Below are 20,231 nucleotides of genomic sequence, written 5' to 3'. Positions count from 1 at the left end.
CCTTAATCAAACTCTTAAATTGTCCTCGAACACATGTTATTTCTCAAAAAGAAGTAGGGTATCGGAATATGTGGGCTTCGCCAAAATAACAGATATCATAGGCGCCACGTATTGAACACGTGATTTTAGTCTTAGTGTTATAACAGGATCCATTCAAGAAAACTCGACTTCATTCTTCTCATGAGTAATATGTATTTATGCTTTACATAATGACTACCGTTGTTAAACAACGAAATTTTGATGTAATGAGACATGCAGAACTAAGTTTCTCCAGTAACGTTAAAACATACCTAGTTGTGACAGTATTCAGTTGGCGGTATGTAGGTGAATGATATCATTCTAAATAGTTACCTGAGAATAACATACACCGGTATAGAGGATTTTCACGTGTCTAATACTACAATACATCGGTGCCATGAGCTGTTCAGTCCATATCACAATAGACCACGTATAGTACAGTTCCTCACCTTTTAGTCTGTTATGATCACCGTGAGTTCAAGACCAGCTCTTGCTGGTTTCCTCTCCAGTCGTACGTGGGAAGGTCTGCCTGCAACCAGCGGATGGTCGTTTGTTCCACCATGCCATCGTATAAGTGAAATATTTTTGAGTACGGGAAAAAAATACCGATCAAGTAAATAAATAAATACTGTCAGTTATGGAGATATTTGTATGAACACATTTAACACAGCAGAGACATTGATCCTGTATCAATGTTATCATGGAGATCTTTTACGTTCTTGGTGTGACGTGAAGACTTTTTGTCTGCTCTATTCAGGGATTTCAATCATAGACCTGGTTTAGAATAGAATTATACAACTGGTCAGGTACTTGCACTTTACGAATGTGCCGATATCTAAAAAATGTGTTCAATACAATTTTAGTAATCTTTCCATTAACCTTGAGCAAAGACAGTACCCCTGGACGAGTTTGGCCTGGCTTCTGTTTTGTATTTTGATAATGTTTAGCTTGGCGTAATTAGCCCCATTTCTTTACCGCTAAACTGGAAAGGCTAAAGTAACAACTTATCCAGCACAGAAATTTCTCAAATGCTGTTTCTATTTATCAGTATACACCTGTGAAATAAAGACAATGACCTAAATGTATATATGCTTAAGGGTTGTGACACTGGCTAAGGTTAACAATTACGCAGTGTGTCATGTACACCTCGTAATTAAGTCTTACGCGGGACTGAGCCAAATAGTCTAGTAGTAAATAGTTTTTCCATGTCTCAGTCTTCTAGTGTTTCCATGTCAATGGTACATACGCGGATTCAAAACCGGTCTTGGGCAGAAAATATGTAGATTACCCGCCGTAATGACATTAAGCGGTCAATCCTTAAGCAATAAATACATTGTAAATAATTCTTACAGTGGACAGAGATGCATCACGTTTTATTCCGTAGTAGATATCGTTAAAATTTACGTCTGTTTTCTAAGGCATTGTGGACGTGTATTGTCTGAAATGTGTACGTTGTGTTTTTATTGTTACATTGCATTTCTTTCTTTTTTAAGTTTCCAAGACTCCGACAGGTCTATGTACGTCATCTGTACTGAAATTCTCCTTGAGTGCGGGGTAAAACACCAATCAAATAAATGAGTAAAGGAGTTACAGTTCATTCGTATGAGAAGGAACGATTTTGCAATGTATTTAAATGTAACTAAAAAACTGACACATGATCTATAGGGCCCCGGCATGCTGCTCGAATATTTGTTGAGATGAAGCAACCAGGTCTGTAGCGCCCATTCCCGGGCTCAAAATTTTTATCATCAGATTTGGTATGTTCCGTTCTAGTAGTTTAGCTGAAACTTATTGTACAATAACTTGTCCAGAATTTAGAAAGTCAAGAAATATTTGCACCTTGTTACATCAGAGTAGCAATTTTAAAGCGTTGTGGAATTTTGACTTAAGCCTAAGATCGCTTTGTGATCCTTGGGTCAGATTACCTCCCTTTCAGTAGCCTGCACAGATTGTTAGCTGCGACTAGGAGCTCCACGGAGTTGTTGTTAGCAACCATGGTGTTCGGCTTACTAGTATTCATTATGGTGGGTTGCATTTTGGAAATGGACAGTTTTTGCTAACAAACAAGCTTACAGCAAACCTTCTGAATCAAGAATATTGCAAAAATGCTTCATAATTGGCCGGTTACCATTAAATAAAAGGGCGTGAGAGGATTGAGCCTTTAGAACCACGTATAATTCTCTTGGAAGTAAATATGGACAGAGCGTCCATAATCTCTGACAATTCTAAGGTTGATTATCAGCACGAAATATTCTTCGGCACGTCGTAAAACCAGAATAAAGACAAAGTTAAAGAAAACCATGATATAGGGCACGCGCTATCTTAATATAGATTATTTGATTATTCTTTACGAGTTTTGTTCAAGAAATAGTATAATCATTGTGTATTATATATTTGCATTTGTGTATGGAAAGGCTTTAGAACATTCGAACTGTACACCTTATTCTGAATGAACGTTCAAAACACTTATATATAGGGATACCTAAAAGCGACCAATTCTCCAGCCGTTGAAGTCCGATTATATTTGCGGTGTCGTCAACATTAGGAGGTTTGTAGGACTTGCATTCTGGCCAAACTCACTACACCCAGTATCCTGGTATTTTCTCCACGTGATGCCATACTGCTGGTAATCCTGCTGACTCCAGACAAACGCATTATATGCATCGTCTTCGACCAAATCGCTACCTGGATATATAAACAGTGGGAAAGCGCATCTTAGATGCGCATTTTTCATGGAAACTGAACATGATTTTGATTTTTTGATGCTGATTAAAATTACACCCCTGGAACACTGCATACTTCTTTCAGGCATCACTGCACTCAATTGACCTCATTTCGTCACATGACTCCGTCCTTGTGACTTACTTTATGCACTTTCTTGATTCGTTTGAATTGAGCCTCGTTTTGAAAACTGGCCTTGTGATTGTTGACCTGGTACGTCAATTCTGATTAACGATCGATATACGAATGTATGTTGTGACGACATTTCCTGTTTACTTCAGATGTGATTTTTTCTACTTAAAATCATACTGATGGACACCTTGAACGAAGATTCAATTCACTGTCAGTGTTCATTGGACATATTAAGTTCAAATCTCATTAAACAGTGACTAAGAGAGCAAGTTCTTGAAAGCAGAATTCACAGTTTTCTCCTATCAAAAATGAAACAAAAGCAAAGAAAGACAAGATGTTAACAATTCGTTTTATTCTCTCGTCATCAACAACATTTTATTACACAGAACTTGAGATTTGAAGGTAGGGGTTGGGTTTACTTTGCCAATTTTAAACCTGAAACAGAAAGTAATGAGATGAGTACCTTGCTTTACTGCCTGTAAAATCATTATCATTAATCATCGTTTTAACATTGTTTACACACACACAAACAACACGGCATAACGAATACCTGTATGAATTAGTGTTGTGGGATTCTACACAAACCTATCCAAGCTCGTGTGCTTAATATCCTGTTACACTCGTGCGCAAACTTCATTTATTTATTTACTTCATTGGAATTTAACACCTCTCTCAAAAAATAATTCACCCACATGAAGGTGGCCAGATGAGTGCAGAAATGTGAAAATGTGGCAGACACGTTGATAATATATGTTAATACACATCAGCCAAGAGTTAAGTTTCTTCTCCACCTAGCCAACGTCATGTAAGGGGAATTAAACAGCCATGCATCAATGAGCCAAACATGAAGATAATTCCCTAGTTGTTGTATATGTATGTGTAGCAAAATCTCCAGGTGTAATTTACGCGTCTGATTTAACATACACTCATGTTTTGACCAGTATAAAAGTTTCTTCACACACCATAATATACGGGGCTGATTTTTCATTTAATTTTAATTTCATTTCGTTTCTTCACCATATAAATATACACATACATCAAATGTCACATAAGTATATATATTTTTCATGTAAGTGTAGTAAAGTTAAGAAAGATTTAAATTTTAATACCAGTGTTGCCATGAAAACAAAACTAAAGCGCGAATAAGTCCGGATTAATGTTAATGCCGAGCTTAACTGCTAATACACTTTTGAACGACTGGGTCCAGATGTACCTGCAATGGCGGATTGGAAGCCAGCGTTATAATCACAGGCCACCTCGTTATGGATATAGTCTTCTCTCGAGTCGTTGTATTCGTCGCTCTTACCCGGACCCCCGACTAGTGCTCCATAAAGCACGTGCGGGTTGGGGCCTGATTGACGTTGATCGTTCCACCCGCAAGGGGCCGGCAGGGACGGGCGTGAACTGGAGGAAAAAAACCCCAACATACTCTGCATTTATTTCATTACCGTTTGATTTATTTCTTGTTTTATTATTCATTTCTTCTTAGTTTTTATTTTTTAATATTTTTTGATCTATTGTATTATTCCCTAGGAAGCCTCCGAGGCCTGGTGTTGAGTGTGTCAGAGCAGCACAATGACTCAGGTGACTCTCACCAATGCAGTCGCTATAAGTTCAACTCCAGCCCATGCTGACTTCCTGTCCAGATGTTTCTTCAAATAATTAGGCCTAATTAAATAATTAAATAAATATTATTCCTTATGAAAGTCTACCTCGCTGATTAAGTATGCAAATATATTGTATCTCAAATAATAGCTGTGGCAGTCTATAGATATATATATATATATATATACCTGGCACGGTGATGGGGACGTTTAGGGTAATTATTTCCGAATCCGACCACGTAACTGCGCCCGGAATCTCCAAGTGCGTAGTGGATTTGACCCTTGGCCCACTTGCGGTACTCTGCAGGGTTCACGCCTAAGTCAGCCGCCATCAGTGCAATGAACGCCATGTTTGCTGGAAAGAAAATAGCGCATATTCGTACTTCTACTTCTTATCTTTAGCTACAATAATTAGCATCGTTACACTAAAATTTTGTACACCTGCTTGGGCGCACGAATGTTAGTACGTTGTAAGACCATATCGGGGACCAAAGACTTTAAAAATTGTATTTGTTGCTGTCTCGCTATTAGCTCAGCATTCAGATGTTACAGAGCAAGGAAACGGTTGGTCCGATGTCACTATGATGTAACCGGGTGGGGTGACATACATACATACATATTCTCTCACACACACTTACAGACACGCACACATACATTCATACACGTCGTCGTTATGGCATTAAAAAAATATGAAGTATGACGTTAAACCCCTCGGCCTCGGGGCCGAAAGGAGAGCATTTATAGTCAAACTATGTCCGAAGAAGGGTGCCTCGAGTACTACTAGTATGACGACGCATGTTGCTGTCACGATGCCTTGAATTTTAGCCTAATACAGAAGTTTATAGAAAAACTGATCAGAGTCGTTTTAATCATACAGCTACCATGTGTATGGATTACGACAGTGTCGAGGAGATCCCCATCGAAGTCTGTACGCGATACGGAATATTTCGCATATATGAACTCGTGACATACTTACAGGAATACCTGAGTGGGCCCCACTGAAGTCTGAACGCCATGCCCTTTGGCGAGTATGGAATGGTCCCACCAGGCATCCAGTACTTGAAAGTCGCCAAGATGTCGTCCTTGTACGTAGCTTTCTTGGTGGCGTTATACATCAAAATCTTCGCAAATAATACATATTTGTATTACTATGGAGAGCATATTTGTGAACCACAATGAGTGGTTTATAACGCATCCACAACCTCTGTATTATAACGCATCCACAATCTCTGCATTATAACGCAACCATAACGAATGGTTTACAATGCCACATGTTACAGTTCCATCAGAAGTGGATCTTCCGTGAAGCAATTAGAAACTCTGAACTTTCAACACTACTAATGCCACATTTGAAGTGACACTTACGCTCTCTAAAATCATTCTCTGACATTATCTTGCTACTGAAGTAAAACGCTGACGGATATAGCCCAATAGTCTAGTAAGTCTTTTGGGGCCTTTGCCACTATAAATAAAAATGATAAGGAAAATAAAATATGAGGGTAAATGTCATCGATTACTTTTGGTGTCACTGACGATTTGCTTGACATTTGTATTAGTAATTACCTTAAAATCCAAAAATGTTATTTACTGCATACTGAATCTTTCCTGAATCTTGTAGAATACAGGTTAATATCTTTCAGGCTGTTGTAATCATCCTCTCATCATAACTAATACTACTATTAAAAAATTGTTAAGGAAAAGAAGTTGCTCCAGGATCTCGAAGACATCTTAGACTTAAGTCAAAATTTTAATCATTAAAGCACTCCTTGCAACTGGATAGGAAATCGCCCCTCTTCGGTGCAGCAGTGAGGAGTAATTTTAGTAAAACTAGGAGTAAATCTTACTTGGATATGAAGTACAATTACTGAAGAACGTGGAGTGAAATCTTGGAGTGATGCGATTTATACTTTTTGTTTTATCAAAAGACGAAAGTACGGTCAAAAGACTCTTAACGAATTGTCTGCAATGGTCTAGTGGTAACATGCGTTCCTTTGTGTCGAAAACAGTTGCGTCGTTTAAGATAACGACTTCGATTCCTGTTATAGCAGACTTTTTAGTCAGTGCTTAAGAAAGTGGGGTAATGGAGGGGGAATAATTTGAACCAGACAAGAAATTCTTCTTTTATATTTTTTCAAATAATGTCAAGCAATATGTTAGATAAGTTAAAATATATCATTGTAAATCTATACAAACTATATACACTATCCTTCCAGTAAAAGCCCAACGTTATTTGTGTCAGCTAACACAATATAGCACAGTTACACTGAGAAAAGGGGAATATTGTCCAATACATTTAACGGGATAAAGTAGGCCGATGGTTAGCAAGGAATATTTTAGCTTGGCCTATTTCATCGGCAGCATTTGTTACATCACAACTTCAACCGCACAACGAGGAAGCCCTTGCGTCATTTCGTACACGATCTTTCACTATGAACAGGTTGGTAATCGACTATTTCCCATCTAGCTGCAAAGGGTCCTTTTGTTTGTTCCTTTTTGTTATTTTAGCTGAAATGTGTTGTTTAATAACTTACCCACAAACTTACACTGTTAATATTTTGACCTTGCCACATCATAAATAACAATATTAAAGCGATTAAAATCGCATGTAGATAATCCTGTTTCATTTACATATCATCATGTAACTCCTTACACAGCTTCATCCACCTCTGATCAGCCATGCTTGTAACATGTTTCTTGCACTTTTTACCTGATATCCCGCCTGCTTGTCATCCCATGACAGACCCCACGCAAAGCCGGATAAATCACTATGGTACGATTCCGCGGCTGTCAGGTACTTTTGGTCACCAGTAGCTTGATATAACCAGGCAGCAGACCACCCCAACTCGTCCTTGTAGCCCATAGATCTGAGTGGATAAAATGTATATTTATGTAGTCTTGGGGTTTTACATCGGACCTAACATCTTTTCTTTCATAAGACGACCAGGAGTCATTATGTGTATGCACATATACCGCGTCTTCTTATGTTAGGGCGAGTCCATGCCGCCAAAGTGCTGCCGCCACTAAAGTGTCACGAGGTAGATCCCAGACACATTTTACTGACACTGGGCTATCAGTCATGTTTCCTTGCTATAACCTTTCAGTTCTAGGCTCCAACGAGGCAGCAGCAAGTACCATTTTTAAAGCCTTTGGTAGGATTCGACCCGCGTTTGAGACCGGAGTCTCACGACGTCGAAGCAAACGATCTAACCATTAGGCCACCGAAACGGTAGGTGGATGAACTGTCACATGGATTAAAAGTTACGTTGATAAAACATAAGATTGATCAAATACGACACTTTTAGGCCTGTAAAGCTCAATTCTGGAGATGTTCTACTAGCTCATTTGAAAGAATTATGGTTAATGCCGAAACGAGAGCAAATACAATTTGTTACAAATATTATCGTAACTTCGGGTAAGAAAGTACATTGTAGTGTTTCGTGACTAACGAAGGGCAACTAATTCGACATCCTGAAAAAAGAGAGCTCATTATGAGCATTATATGGGGTGAGTAATTCGCTACTCTTTCACAGTTAGACAAAAACTCTAATCGAGCTAACCTGACCAGAGGCCGTGTTTCACCGGTTACGTATGACCATTTGCCATTTAACACGCTGTCGTCTCTACTCTGGTTTTAATCTCTATTCTGTCAACTTTCCATTGAATTATTTCTTGAGAGATTATGCAGCAATTGTACGCCATGATACAATATTGTTGAAGTTATTTAACAAGACACAGAGCTACATCTTGAAATAGCTACATCGGTGAGATTAAAAAAGCCAGATTGCCTGACATCTAACAAACCGTTCTATTGATATTGACATAGAATCCTTTTCTGCGTGCTTTTAGGTTGTTGTGGGATGTTATAATATCAGAAAATATTGTGATAAAGTAGAAATGTTTCAAAAGCTGCCATCTGGGCCAAGCGGACTGTTTGACCACAGGTGAATGGCTGGTGCTTTGAAGTTCAATAGCGTTTGCTCACCTGTAGTAAGCGACCATGGCCTGCAAACTTATGCTGTGTATATCTCTGTGTTTGCTCACCTGTAGTAAGCAGCCTTGGCTTGTAGACCTATGCTGTATATCTCTCTGTGCTCGCTCACCTGTAGTAAATGACCACGACCTTCACATGTACGCTGTATATCTCCGTGTGTTTGCTTACCTGTAATAAGCGGCCGGGGCCTGCACATCTATGCTGTATATCTTTCTGTGTTTGTTCACCTGTAGTAAGCGACTGCGTCCTTCACATGTATGCTGTACATCTCCCTGTATTTGCTCACCTGTACTAAGCGCCAGGGCCTGCACATTTATGTTGTATATCTTTCTGTGTTTGCCCACCTGTCCTAAGCGCAACGGCCTGCACATTTATGCTGTATATCTTCCTGTGTTTGTTCACCTGCAGTAAGCGACACGGCTTTCACATGTATGCTGCATATCTCCCTGTGTTTGCTCACCTGTAGTAAGCGGCTGCAGCCTGTACACTTATGCTGTAAATCGCTCTGTGTTTGTCCCCAAACTCGTACAGCTGACCACGACCTTCACATGTACGCTGTATATCTCCGTGTGTTTGCACACCTGTAATAAGCGGCCGGGGCCTGCACATCTGTGCTTTACATCTCCCTGTGTTTGCTCACCTGTCCTAAGTGCCACGGCCTGCACATCTATGCTGTATATCTTTCTGTGTTTGCTCACCTGTCCTAAGCTCCACGGCCTGCACATTTATGCTTTATATCTTTCTGTGTTTGCTCACCTGTAGTAAGGGGCCGCGGCCTGCACATTTATGCCGTATATCTTTCTGTGTTTGTTCACCTGTTGTAAGCCACCGCGGCTTTCACATGTATGCTGCATATCTCCCTGTGTTTGCTCACCTGTAGTAAGCGGCTGCAGCCTGTACACTTATGCTGTAAATCTCTCTGTGTTTGTCCGCAAACTCGTACAGCTGCTTGGCGTGTTGTAAAAGTTTGGCGGAATACGTTGCGTCTACAAAACATTTTTGTTGTGTATATTTTATATCTTGTGTAAATTTCGATTTTGTAAACTTATCAAGGAATCCAAAATAGATAGCATTAACGACCTTGTAAATTATACCGTTGATTTAATGAGATTTATCATTCCTTTTTTTTAAATTTAATCAATTAATTCTCATTGTATTAAAATGATATCCTCTGTTGTTTGCCACGAATCGTTTTCTTCGTTAGTTAGTCCTTGTTATAGACACCGCTTTTTTGAAGGATAATTTACCACTTCATACTTGGTAATTTATCACAAGGCATATAAACTGATTAACGGAATCTTTGTCAGAGACAGTTTTGTCCTAATTAGTCACTTACCTACACGACGGAACGCAATCGAGCTGGCTGCAAAAGCTGCCGCGGTTTCTCCGACAACGTCACTTCCGGGACTACTTGCAGTCACTTTGAATGCTGGTCTTTCCATGGTCATGTTTTCTGGCCGTCCCCAGTAAGCATGATCTTTGCCGCCGTCACCAACCTTTCGAGAAACTTCAACTTTTAAAAACCTTTCAAGTTCCTAATTAAGGGCTTGGCTCAATGAAATTCTTATCAAACTATGTATTTTTATTTACGTGAGAGTAAATATGTTTATATGATAATGAAAATCAAATACCAGTTCTACATAAATATTACTTGCTGCGAACGAAGACACAACTCATATTTTGTATTATTTAACACGTGATCAGCCATATTTCCATGACTTGAAAAGAATTGACGGTGCTGTTTTTTTATTTTCTACATGCTCGCCGTTTATGGTAGTAAAGATAAAGGACCAATCGAAAGGTTTACAAAATATTAAACAAAAAGAATAATGACTGTTGGCGCACCTGAACGTAAAGTTCCGTGGGGCCAGTATGTGCTTTCAGTAGGTAGTCCAAAGGCCAGCGGATGCAATCATACATAGCACTAGTCAGGCCGGCGCTTTTATAGGCATCTCCCCATTGGATCAATCCCCATGCCAAAATTGTAACGGAGTACGCCATTGGTAGACCAAATTTCACGTGATCGCCAGCTAGAAGCGGAGACAGACACCGTAATAATTACCTCACGAACTGGTCTCTGCATGGTATCTTTAAATTTGGAGTGCAACTTCGCCAAATGTAGCTGCAATCAGCCATTGGAGAGTAAGATCACTCTACGGTATTCGTCCTACGACGTTTCGTGCTGACAACCGTTTTCGTCCAGGTTAAATATCGTGCAGCAGTAGTATGTATAGATGTATGCTTGGGGTTTCACGTTAGGTTTTACGTTATACAACTTTTTCAATCATATGACGACGAGGAGACGTGTGTACATATACTCTATCTTCTTATGACAGGGCGAGTTCATGTCGTCAAAGTGCTGCCGCCTCTGAAGTGTCAAGCCGAAGACACAAGACATGACACCCCAACTGTTCACATTATTATATATTATATATTATATTAGACACGGGGACAACCAGTCCTGTATCCTTGCTTTAACCTCTCAGTAGTGAGCGCCAAGAGAGGCAGCAACAAGTAACCTTTTTAAAGTCTTTGTAATGACTCGACCCTTGTCTGATCCCGTGTCTAGCGACTTCGAGGCGGACGCTCTAACCAATAGGCCACCGACTCGGCCCCAGCAGCAGTGAAATGAACAATTAGGCAGTGCTGCACAATGTAGAACATTTCCCGCTTAAACAAGTCGGATCACAGCTGTGTAAAGACACTTTATTGTAAAGACACTTTATTCCCTGCTTTTATCCTGTAGCGTTGGGATCTACCTCTTGCTTTACAAGCTCAACGATGCAAAAACAAAAAAGCATTAGAGAAGATTTTTTTTTTTTTTTTTTTTTTTTTTTTTTTTGATTGGTGTTTTACGCCGTACTCAAGAATATTTCACTTATACGACGGCGGCCAGCATTATGGTGGGTGGAAACCGGGCAGAGCCCGGGGGAAACCCACGACCATCCGCAGGTTGCTGGCAGACCTTCTCACGTACGGCCGCCAGCATGAGCTGGACTTGAACTCACAGCGACCGCATTGGTGAGAGACTCCTGGGTCATTACGCTGCGCTAGCGCTTTAACCGACTTAGACGGGTTATGTTTTCCATTTGAAATTATCGTTTTCTATAGTTCAATTAATCTAGAAAAAGCCTCTGTTCACACAGGATTGTTCACGACTGCAACAATTTTATATTATTATCGGCTACAGTTACTCAGAAAGATAATTGGCAATATTGGTAACAAATCATGACTGCATTCATCTATCAACTGTTTTATTTTTTGTTAGTCTTATGGTGGAAATTAATTCAATATTAATTGAAACTGTTTCTTCTAAGTAGGCTAAGAATCTAAGCTTAGTCTTGTATTGAGGATTCATAAATGTATGTATGCCTGGGCTTTTGCGTCGCACTGAACAATTTTTCAGTCGTATGACGATGAGGAGTCTTCAGGTGTGTGTATGTACACTGCCTTCTTGTAGCATGGCGCCAAAGTGCTGCTGCCACTGAAGTGTCATGTCGAAGACACCAGACATGACACCACCCCCTGTCACATTATACCCACACAGGCAAACCAATCTTTCCATGTTTCTTTTCTATAGCTTCTCAGTGCTGAACGCCAAGTTCGGCAGCAACAAGTATCACTTTGATCGTTTATGGTATGACCTTATCTGGATTTCACCCTATGTCTCCGACTCCGAGGCGGGCGCTGTAACCTATCCATAAATTCTGACCACAGAAGTGGTCAGAATTGATAAAACTTTCAAATATTGAATATTTACGCTTTAACCTTAACCTGTAGTCTAATATTTTACTACTAAAATATTTTTAATGTATCTGCACATACCATCATACCAGCCTCCAGTTAAGTCCTCTCCCTTAGAACCTCGATCGTGAGTAGCCGAATCATGGCGCCAGGGGATGTGGTTCGTTGACGGTAATTTGCCCGATCTTTGGGCTTCGTAGAACAGCAGGGATTTGTATAGGACATCGTCATAATCGTATTTACCAGACGCTACGAAAGACAAAGTGTTTTGTTCTCAAAATAAACGTTGAATTTGTCTCAACAAATTAATAGTTCGCTCTATTCTCCATTATAAAGAATCTAAATGTGTAGTAACGTCATATATATTTGCTTCAGCAAAATCCAACGCGTAAATTGGTAATTAAGTTGTGACTTCATTTTAGTCCATGACATGCATAAAAACAACAAACCAGAGTAATTAATTTTATGTAATTCATTGTTGTAAGCATTACTTCACTTACACCATGGCGGTCAGATACGTGGGTTGAAAAAGTCCAGTTAATTATATATTAGCAGTGTGATATTTTTGGTTTTACTACAGTCCATGCTCACAATTACAAGCTGTGATCAAATGTTACACGTGACCTTGTAATGGTGTCGGGGCACCGACTGAGTCTTTGCCTAGTCTTTGCCTAGTGGACTCTCACTAATGGTGAGGAGTGTCTTTGACCTAGATGACTTACAGTGATGGTGAGGAATATAATTGGCCAACGGACTTTCAGTAATTGTGAGAAATATCTTTGCCTAGTGAACTGTCACCTGATGGTGAGGCGTGTCTTTGTCTAGTTGTTTGTCAGTGATGGCGAGGAGTATTTATTACCTAGATGGCTTCCAGTGATGGTGAGGAGCATAATTGCCCAACGGACTTACAGTAATGATGAGAAATATCTTTGCCTAGTGGGCTTACAGTGATGGTGAGGAGTATCTCTTCTAATTGGCCTAGTGGACCTACATTGATGATGAGGAGTATTTTTGCCTAGTGGACCTACATTGATGATGAGGAGTATCTTTGCTTAGTGGACCTACATTGATGATGAGGAGTATTTTTGCTTAGTGGACCTACATTGATGATGAGGAGTATCTTTGGTTAGTGGACCTACATTGATGATGAGGAGTATCTTTGCTTAGTGGACCTACATTGATGATGAGGAGTATTTTTGCCTAGTGGACCTACATTGATGATGAGGAGTATCTTTGCCTAGTGGACCTACATTGATGATGAGGAGTATCTTTGCTTAGTGGACCTACATTGATGATGAGGAGTATTTTTGCCTAGTGGACCTACATTGATGATGAGGAGTATTTTTGCCTAGTGGACCTACATTGATGATGAGGAGTATCTTTGCTTAGTGGACCTACATTGATGATGAGGAGTATTTTTGCTTAGTGGACCTACATTGATGATGAGGAGTATCTTTGCTTAGTGGACCTACATTGATGATGAGGAGTATCTTTGCTTAGTGGACCTACATTGATGATGAGGAGTATCTTTGGTTAGTGGACCTACATTGATGATGAGGAGTATCTTTGCTTAGTGGACCTACATTGATGATGAGGAGTATCTTTGCTTAGTGGACCTACATTGATGATGAGGAGTATCTTTGCTTAGTGGACCTACATTGATGATGAGGAGTATTTTTGCCTAGTGGACCTACATTGATGATGAGGAATATCTTTGCTTAGTGGACCTACATTGATGATGAGGAGTATCTTTGCTTAGTGGACCCACATTGATGATGAGGAGTATCTTTGCTTAGTGGACCTACATTGATGATGAGGAGTATCTTTGCTTAGTGGACCTACATTGATGATGAGGAGTATCTTTGCTTAGTGGACCTACATTGATGATGAGGAGTATCTTTGCTTAGTGGACCTACATTGATGATGAGGAGTATCTTTGCTTAGTGGACCTACATTGATGATGAGGAGTATCTTTGCCTAGTGGACCTACATTGATGATGAGGAGTATCTTTGCTTAGTGGACCTACATTGATGATGAAGAGTATCTTTGCTTAGTGGACCTACATTGATGATGAGGAGTATCTTTGCTTAGTGGACCTACATTGATGATGAGGAGTATCTTTGCCTAGTGGACCTACATTGATGATGAGGAGTATCTTTGCTTAGTGGACCTACACTGAAGGTGAGGAATATCTTTGGTTAGTGGACTTACACTGAAGGTGAGGAATATCTTTGGTTAGTGGACTTACACTGAGGGTGAGGAATATCTTTGCTTAGTGGACCTATATTGATGATGAGGAATATCTTTGGTTAGTGGACCTACATTGATGATGAGGAGTATCTTTGCCTAGTGGACCTACATTGATGATGAGGAGTATTTTTGCTTAGTGGACCTACATTGATGATGAAGAGTATCTTTGCTTAGTGGACCTACATTGATGATGAGGAGTATCTTTGCTTAGTGGACCTACATTGATGATGAGGAGTATTTTTGCCTAGTGGACCTACATTGATGATGAGGAGTATCTTTGCTTAGTGGACCTACATTGATGATGAGGAGTATCTTTGCTTAGTGGACCTACATTGATGATGAGGAGTATCTTTGCTTAGTGGACCTACATTGATGATGAGGAGTATCTTTGCCTAGTGGACCTACATTGATGATGAGGAGTATCTTTGCTTAGTGGACCTACATTGATGATGAGGAGTATCTTTGCCTAGTGGACTTACATTGATGATGAGGAGTATCTTTGCTTAGTGGACCTACATTGATGATGAGGAGTATCTTTGCCTAGTGGATTTACAATGATGATGAAGAGTATCTTTGGTTAGTGGATTTACAATGATGATGAAGAGTATCTTTGCATAGTGGACTTACACTGAGGGTGAAGAGTATCTTTGGTTAGTGGATTTACAATGATTGTGAAGAGTATCTTTGCCTAGTGGATTTACAATGATGGTGAAGAGTATCTTTGGTTAGTGGATTTACACTGAGGGTGAAGAGTATCTTTGGTTAGTGGATTTACAATGATGATGAAGAGTATCTTTGGTTAGTGGATTTACAATGATGATGAAGAGTATCTTTGCATAGTGGACTTACAATGATGGTGAAGAGTATCTTTGGTTAGTGGATTTACAATGATTGTGAAGAGTATCTTTGCCTAGTGGATTTACAATGATGGTGAAGAGTATCTTTGGTTAGTGGATTTACAATGATGGTGAAGAGTATCTTTGGTTAGTGGATTTACAATGATGGTGAAGAGTATCTTTGGTTAGTGGATTTACAATGATGATGAAGAGTATCTTTGCCTAGTGGATTTACAATGATGATGAAGAGTATCTTTGCCTTGTTTACTTACAGTGGTGGTGAGGGGGGACCGTCTGAGTATCTTTGCCTAGGTTCCTCAGAACAGCAGATCCCGTGGGAGCTTTGGTGCCAGAGTAACTAGCCTGCACCGTAATGTCCAGAGTATTTCCAGACTTTAAGATACCCGTATGCTCTTTGTTAACGATAACCCATACTCTACCGCTGTCCTTGACCACCACGGTGTCACCCATCCATTCCTGGAAAAATGAAACACTGATTTCCTGCTCAGCCTGAATGACAACCGAGACTGGTAAGATGCAGTTGTCTAGTTGTGACCAAAACGTTTTGATATAAATACGACTTATATCACATAGAGTAAAACCAGAGCAGCGACGACCAAGAGGTAATTGGCAAATTGTAACACATAACGGAAATACGTCATTTTACCTCAGTTCGGATTTTATCCTAAATGCTTATGTAAATGATTAAAAAGTAGCCCCCTAGTATCATAGCTAGAACAGAATTATGTAAAAAAAATGTTACTTGCAATTTATAAGAAGTCACTGGTCTAGATCTACTCGCAATGCTGTGATGTCATCACATTTAACATACAATATTAAAGAATGTGAAAGGACAAGGGGCCTTTTGCGCAAACCGATCGTAGACTAAGTTTACTGTAACTACCATAACAACATATGTATTTAACATGTGTCACCATGGTAGTTACAATCAACTGAGCCTAAAATCGGTTTGGGAAAGCAGGGGTCGGGCCTCGGGGATTTTTTTGAACTACGCGTACAAGCTGATATGTGTACATATATTTAAAATTTGCTCCTGTGTAAAACAACATAAGTCTAATTCTGTACTCCCTCCGGGAAAATTTGTTTGTTGGCTGTTGATAATGTGTTTGAGGTGTACTTTTTCATACAGTTGACATCTGAAAACTCCATAACTCATGCACCGATATGACCAACGCAGGAATTTAACTCATCAGCCTTTCATCAAAATTCAGTTTTAGCATATCTTGATAGAATATCTTGGTTTTATACGGTTTCCTTTGCCATTTCTGTTTAAAGGAAAGCTTAGAAATCGTTGCAGCGGAAGGGGGTAATAGGCCCAGTAGAAGGAACATTATACCTACACTTACAGCCACATTTTCAGATATGAATACGCGGAAAGAAAAATAAAAACAAGACGTCGACGTAAAGACAACGATTTCAAAAGGATTTCGAATACTGAAAACTGCCTGGTCAACTTATTTCATAATTTCAACTTATTACGGAGACTCTGTACCGTGAGGCCTGTGACAGCAGCTGAGAACGTCATTGTCACTTCCCAGCCGTCGACGGATTCCTTGATGGGGATCTTGAAGTGCCCCTGGAATTTTCCTCCAAAATCATCGACGGCCGATAATGGTGTGGCACCGAGGCATACTCCCGCCAGCGAGGAGACGGCCACGAATAGAAGCACTGTCATCCTCATTTACTGTTAACCAAATAATAGAGCCAGAGAAATATTCTGTTAAATAAATAAATACAGAGCAAGGAAATTCCTTGCAGTCTTCAGATACCGGTCTCGACAAAGTATTGTGTGACTTATTGTATGACTATAAGACTTTCTCACTTATTAAACAAAATAAGAACATTAGTTAAGAAATTAAGAATTTTAATTGAGTCTCTGAAAACGTTTTGCTCAGTTTTGTCAACCCTGTGAATGACTTGGTAAAACCTATATAAAGTATACAATTTGTTACAAAATTGTTAAATTGAAAACGTGAAATTTGCTGGCATTTCTGGGAAAACTGTGTGCATCATTGCTGTTATTTGAAACGAAATTTTCCATAACACCGTGCACACCCTGGTTGCACTTGTGAATGCATTTTTCTTTGTGTTTACTTTATTGGGTATGAAGTGTTTTAGAAGTGTTTAATGCAGAAATGTGCTAAAATAAAGTAGCCACTGCAGGCACTAGAGGAATTTACTCGGAAATCATGGTGAAATTTGTGTAGCAAATTTGATGCGGGGTATAAAACAAGTATTTTTGATTTTAATCAAACTATTATTAAATGCAATACTAATTATCAATACTCATTATAACTGGAGAAAAACTGAACATACAACCATACAACTTTTCCCCCCACAGCAGTGGATCAACATTAAAACAATCCAGGACAGAATTTAGAGTAAGTACACCGATTATTTGAAGCATAATCAGAACAATAATTTTTAAGCAGAAGTCTGTGTGAAACGCATTGATTTTTTCATTATAATCGGTATATGCTCAAATCAATTTGCCAACAATACAGTATAATAATTCTTAATTATATGAACAAAGATGTAACTAAAAACTCCTACCACAAGCCTCTCCCTTCAGCAAGGAAATCTCTTATTACTTTGCATATAGAAACGTTGAAAGCCTTTACAATCTTTTTCAGCATAAATTGTCTAACAATATCCTTGCTATATATATATACATGTGAATGCCGTCAGTGCCTACCATTTTTTTTACAAAACTTTCGGAAAATGCGAAATAGACTATAGCCTTATCTCGATAATTATCTTGTGTCTTGAGAAATTAAACACGCATCTGCATTTAAGGACATCTGTCGGCTGGCTGATAACCAGAAGTAGATCAAACTTGCGAGAATGTCAGATATTGTTTATCTGCTATAGTTGGAATTAGGGTGAATGTCTTACGTATGAATGGCTTACCTATTTTGGTAAGTAACTGATAGTAAGAGAAATAAGTATGTTTTCATTCATAACCCTGTACGCGTGTCAAGGTGGAAATTAGATTAGATATCAACACCTTCAATAAACATTTTCTCATTCACGTCAACTGGAATTAGTGATTTTGCTGTAAAATAAATGGCCTAGGTTGGTGTCCTATCCATTGTTTTGTGAAAACAGAAAATCTTAAAATAATGCTGACTCTCAAACGAAGCAAATGTTTAAAGTTTATGTTGATTATATTATGATTCTTATGTTTTTTTTCTAGTAAACCACAGATCTAATTATGCAATGTGGGTTCACACGATGGCGATTCCGTGACAATTACATGGCTTGATTGTATTTTTGTCTTTCGAACCTTGCAGTTTTTCGCCAGAAATTTGCTGTTTTAGGGGCTATATGCAACACGCTTCTCTTTCCAGCATAACAGATTCGAGAGTTTTCACTTCTTATAAACAAGTAATTAAGAAAGTGGTCTCAAGAGCAAGGTTTAACAGTTATAGCCTACAGGAAACATTTGCACTACTAATAGCAGGGCTAAAAAGGCATTGAAACGTTGTATCGTCGCATAAGATGATCGTGTATAAGAGTATACATATTTGAAGTCCTCTATTCAGTTCTTCCGTCAGGATGATTTGTTGGCAAATGCATGAGTAATTCAAGAGAGTAATGGTGTGTCTTGGACCCATGTTGCCATTGCGCGGATCTGTGGTTCTTTTCCCTTTTTTGTTTTCTTGAAAATGTATTTTATACCAACGATATAATGCAGTTGTCTGAAAAGTATTGCATAATTGAACCTGTAACGGTTATTTGGAGAACTGCACATCTGTGAATGTTGTGTGACCGTGAGATGATGTGTCACATAACAAAACTTACGGTGTTTGTGTTATCAGGTGGCCACACTTCACCACCGAGAAACAGATTTATTCACCGATGAAACAAAAAGATAGGTAAATATTGCCTTTAATGCACAGCTCTGTTTATGCATGGGGATAAATGCATGCTTGTTTTGCTTTGTTTCAGCGTACTAAGCAAGCTTGGATTACTTTACCATCCTGTGTCACGATTTGCCGCTTATTCATTTAATGGTAAAATATTACTTGAGTGAAAGGTCATTTATTTAAACGAGCTCTATATTTGCATCGCACTCGAACACACGATCATTGTCGCAGACACTTCTGCTTTATCACATGGAAATGCTGAGCGAGGTCATAGCGGATATTTCTCAAGTGTAGAGTCCGAGCTCGATGGACAGGTTGGTATCCCGCCAGTTAGCGATCTTACACACGCCTCGTTTGATCTGGCTGGATCATTTCAAAGTCAGTATATATGTCGGCCTATGTATGTATGCATGTTTGGGGTTTTACGTCGTACCGGTACTCAAAGTCACATGACACCGAGGAGTCATTAAATATGTGTAAACGTACCGTGTCTTCTTGTGGCAGGGCGAGTCCATGCCACCAATGTGCTGCCGCCACTTAAGTATCACTGCCGAATGGAGGCAGTGTTAGTAAGCTACAGTAGAGAATTGGAAAGGATTCCACGTTAGGATTCTGTTGGCAAGGAATGCAAATCAGGAAAAACCAAACAGATGTCAGCAATAAAAACATCCTTCAACATTTTCCACGATACAAATGAGACCAGACAGACCACACAAACAGCAAAGCAAACAAAGAAATTAATGCTTAGATGTCATGGGTAAAACTAACATCAGCAGTTGTGCGTCAAAAATAAAACAGTGGCCAGTTTTGACTTGTTTCAGACTTAATACCAGATTTAACTTTAAGCGAAATCTTGTACCTAATTTTTTACTTAACCTTAAAAAAATTGTGTAACATTATATTAAGGCTATAGTTAAGTGCACAATTTTTCCAGCTCTCCCATTTTGAGAGGTATCTAAAACAAAGAATTGAAAGGAACCAATCTCTATCTACCTACACCACTAGTTGCTTTTAATATCTACTAGAAACGTGAAACGTTTGTTC

The 20,231-nt window shown here is 39.2% G+C and overlaps 1 protein-coding gene across 1 annotated transcript; it reads right to left on the bottom strand.

The window, feature by feature from the left end:
* Positions 1-4,451: 4,451 nt before the first annotated feature.
* On the bottom strand, positions 4,452-17,885 carry LOC135475782 (endoglucanase E-4-like). The gene is made up of 11 exons (XM_064755722.1): positions 17,872-17,885; positions 16,811-17,002; positions 15,570-15,774; positions 12,292-12,459; positions 10,312-10,496; positions 9,803-9,962; positions 9,341-9,452; positions 7,183-7,339; positions 5,452-5,596; positions 4,665-4,830; positions 4,452-4,539 (listed from the first exon to the last, which is right to left on the bottom strand). The coding sequence occupies exons 2-11, from the start codon at positions 16,997-16,999 to the stop codon at positions 4,452-4,454; spliced, it is 1,575 nt and encodes a 524-aa protein (XP_064611792.1). The 5' UTR covers positions 17,000-17,002; positions 17,872-17,885.
* Positions 17,886-20,231: the final 2,346 nt, after the last annotated feature.

Source organism: Liolophura sinensis, chromosome 9 (assembly GCF_032854445.1).
Source record: "Liolophura sinensis isolate JHLJ2023 chromosome 9, CUHK_Ljap_v2, whole genome shotgun sequence".
Taxonomy (NCBI): Eukaryota; Metazoa; Mollusca; class Polyplacophora; order Chitonida; family Chitonidae; genus Liolophura; species Liolophura sinensis.
This window is presented reverse-complemented; position numbering and strand designations above follow the sequence as displayed.

Coding starts and splice junctions, on each gene's coding strand:
- LOC135475782 (XM_064755722.1), bottom strand. CDS start 16,999: ATGAGGATGACAGTGCTTCTATTCGTGGCCGTCTCCTCGCTGGCGGGA. Junction 10,497..12,291: donor AACTGGAGGCTGGTATGATG/GTATGTGCAGAT, acceptor CTCCGCTTCTAG/CTGGCGATCACGTGAAATTT. Junction 5,597..7,182: donor ACAAGCAGGCGGGATATCAG/GTAAAAAGTGCA, acceptor TTATTTGCGAAG/ATTTTGATGTATAACGCCAC.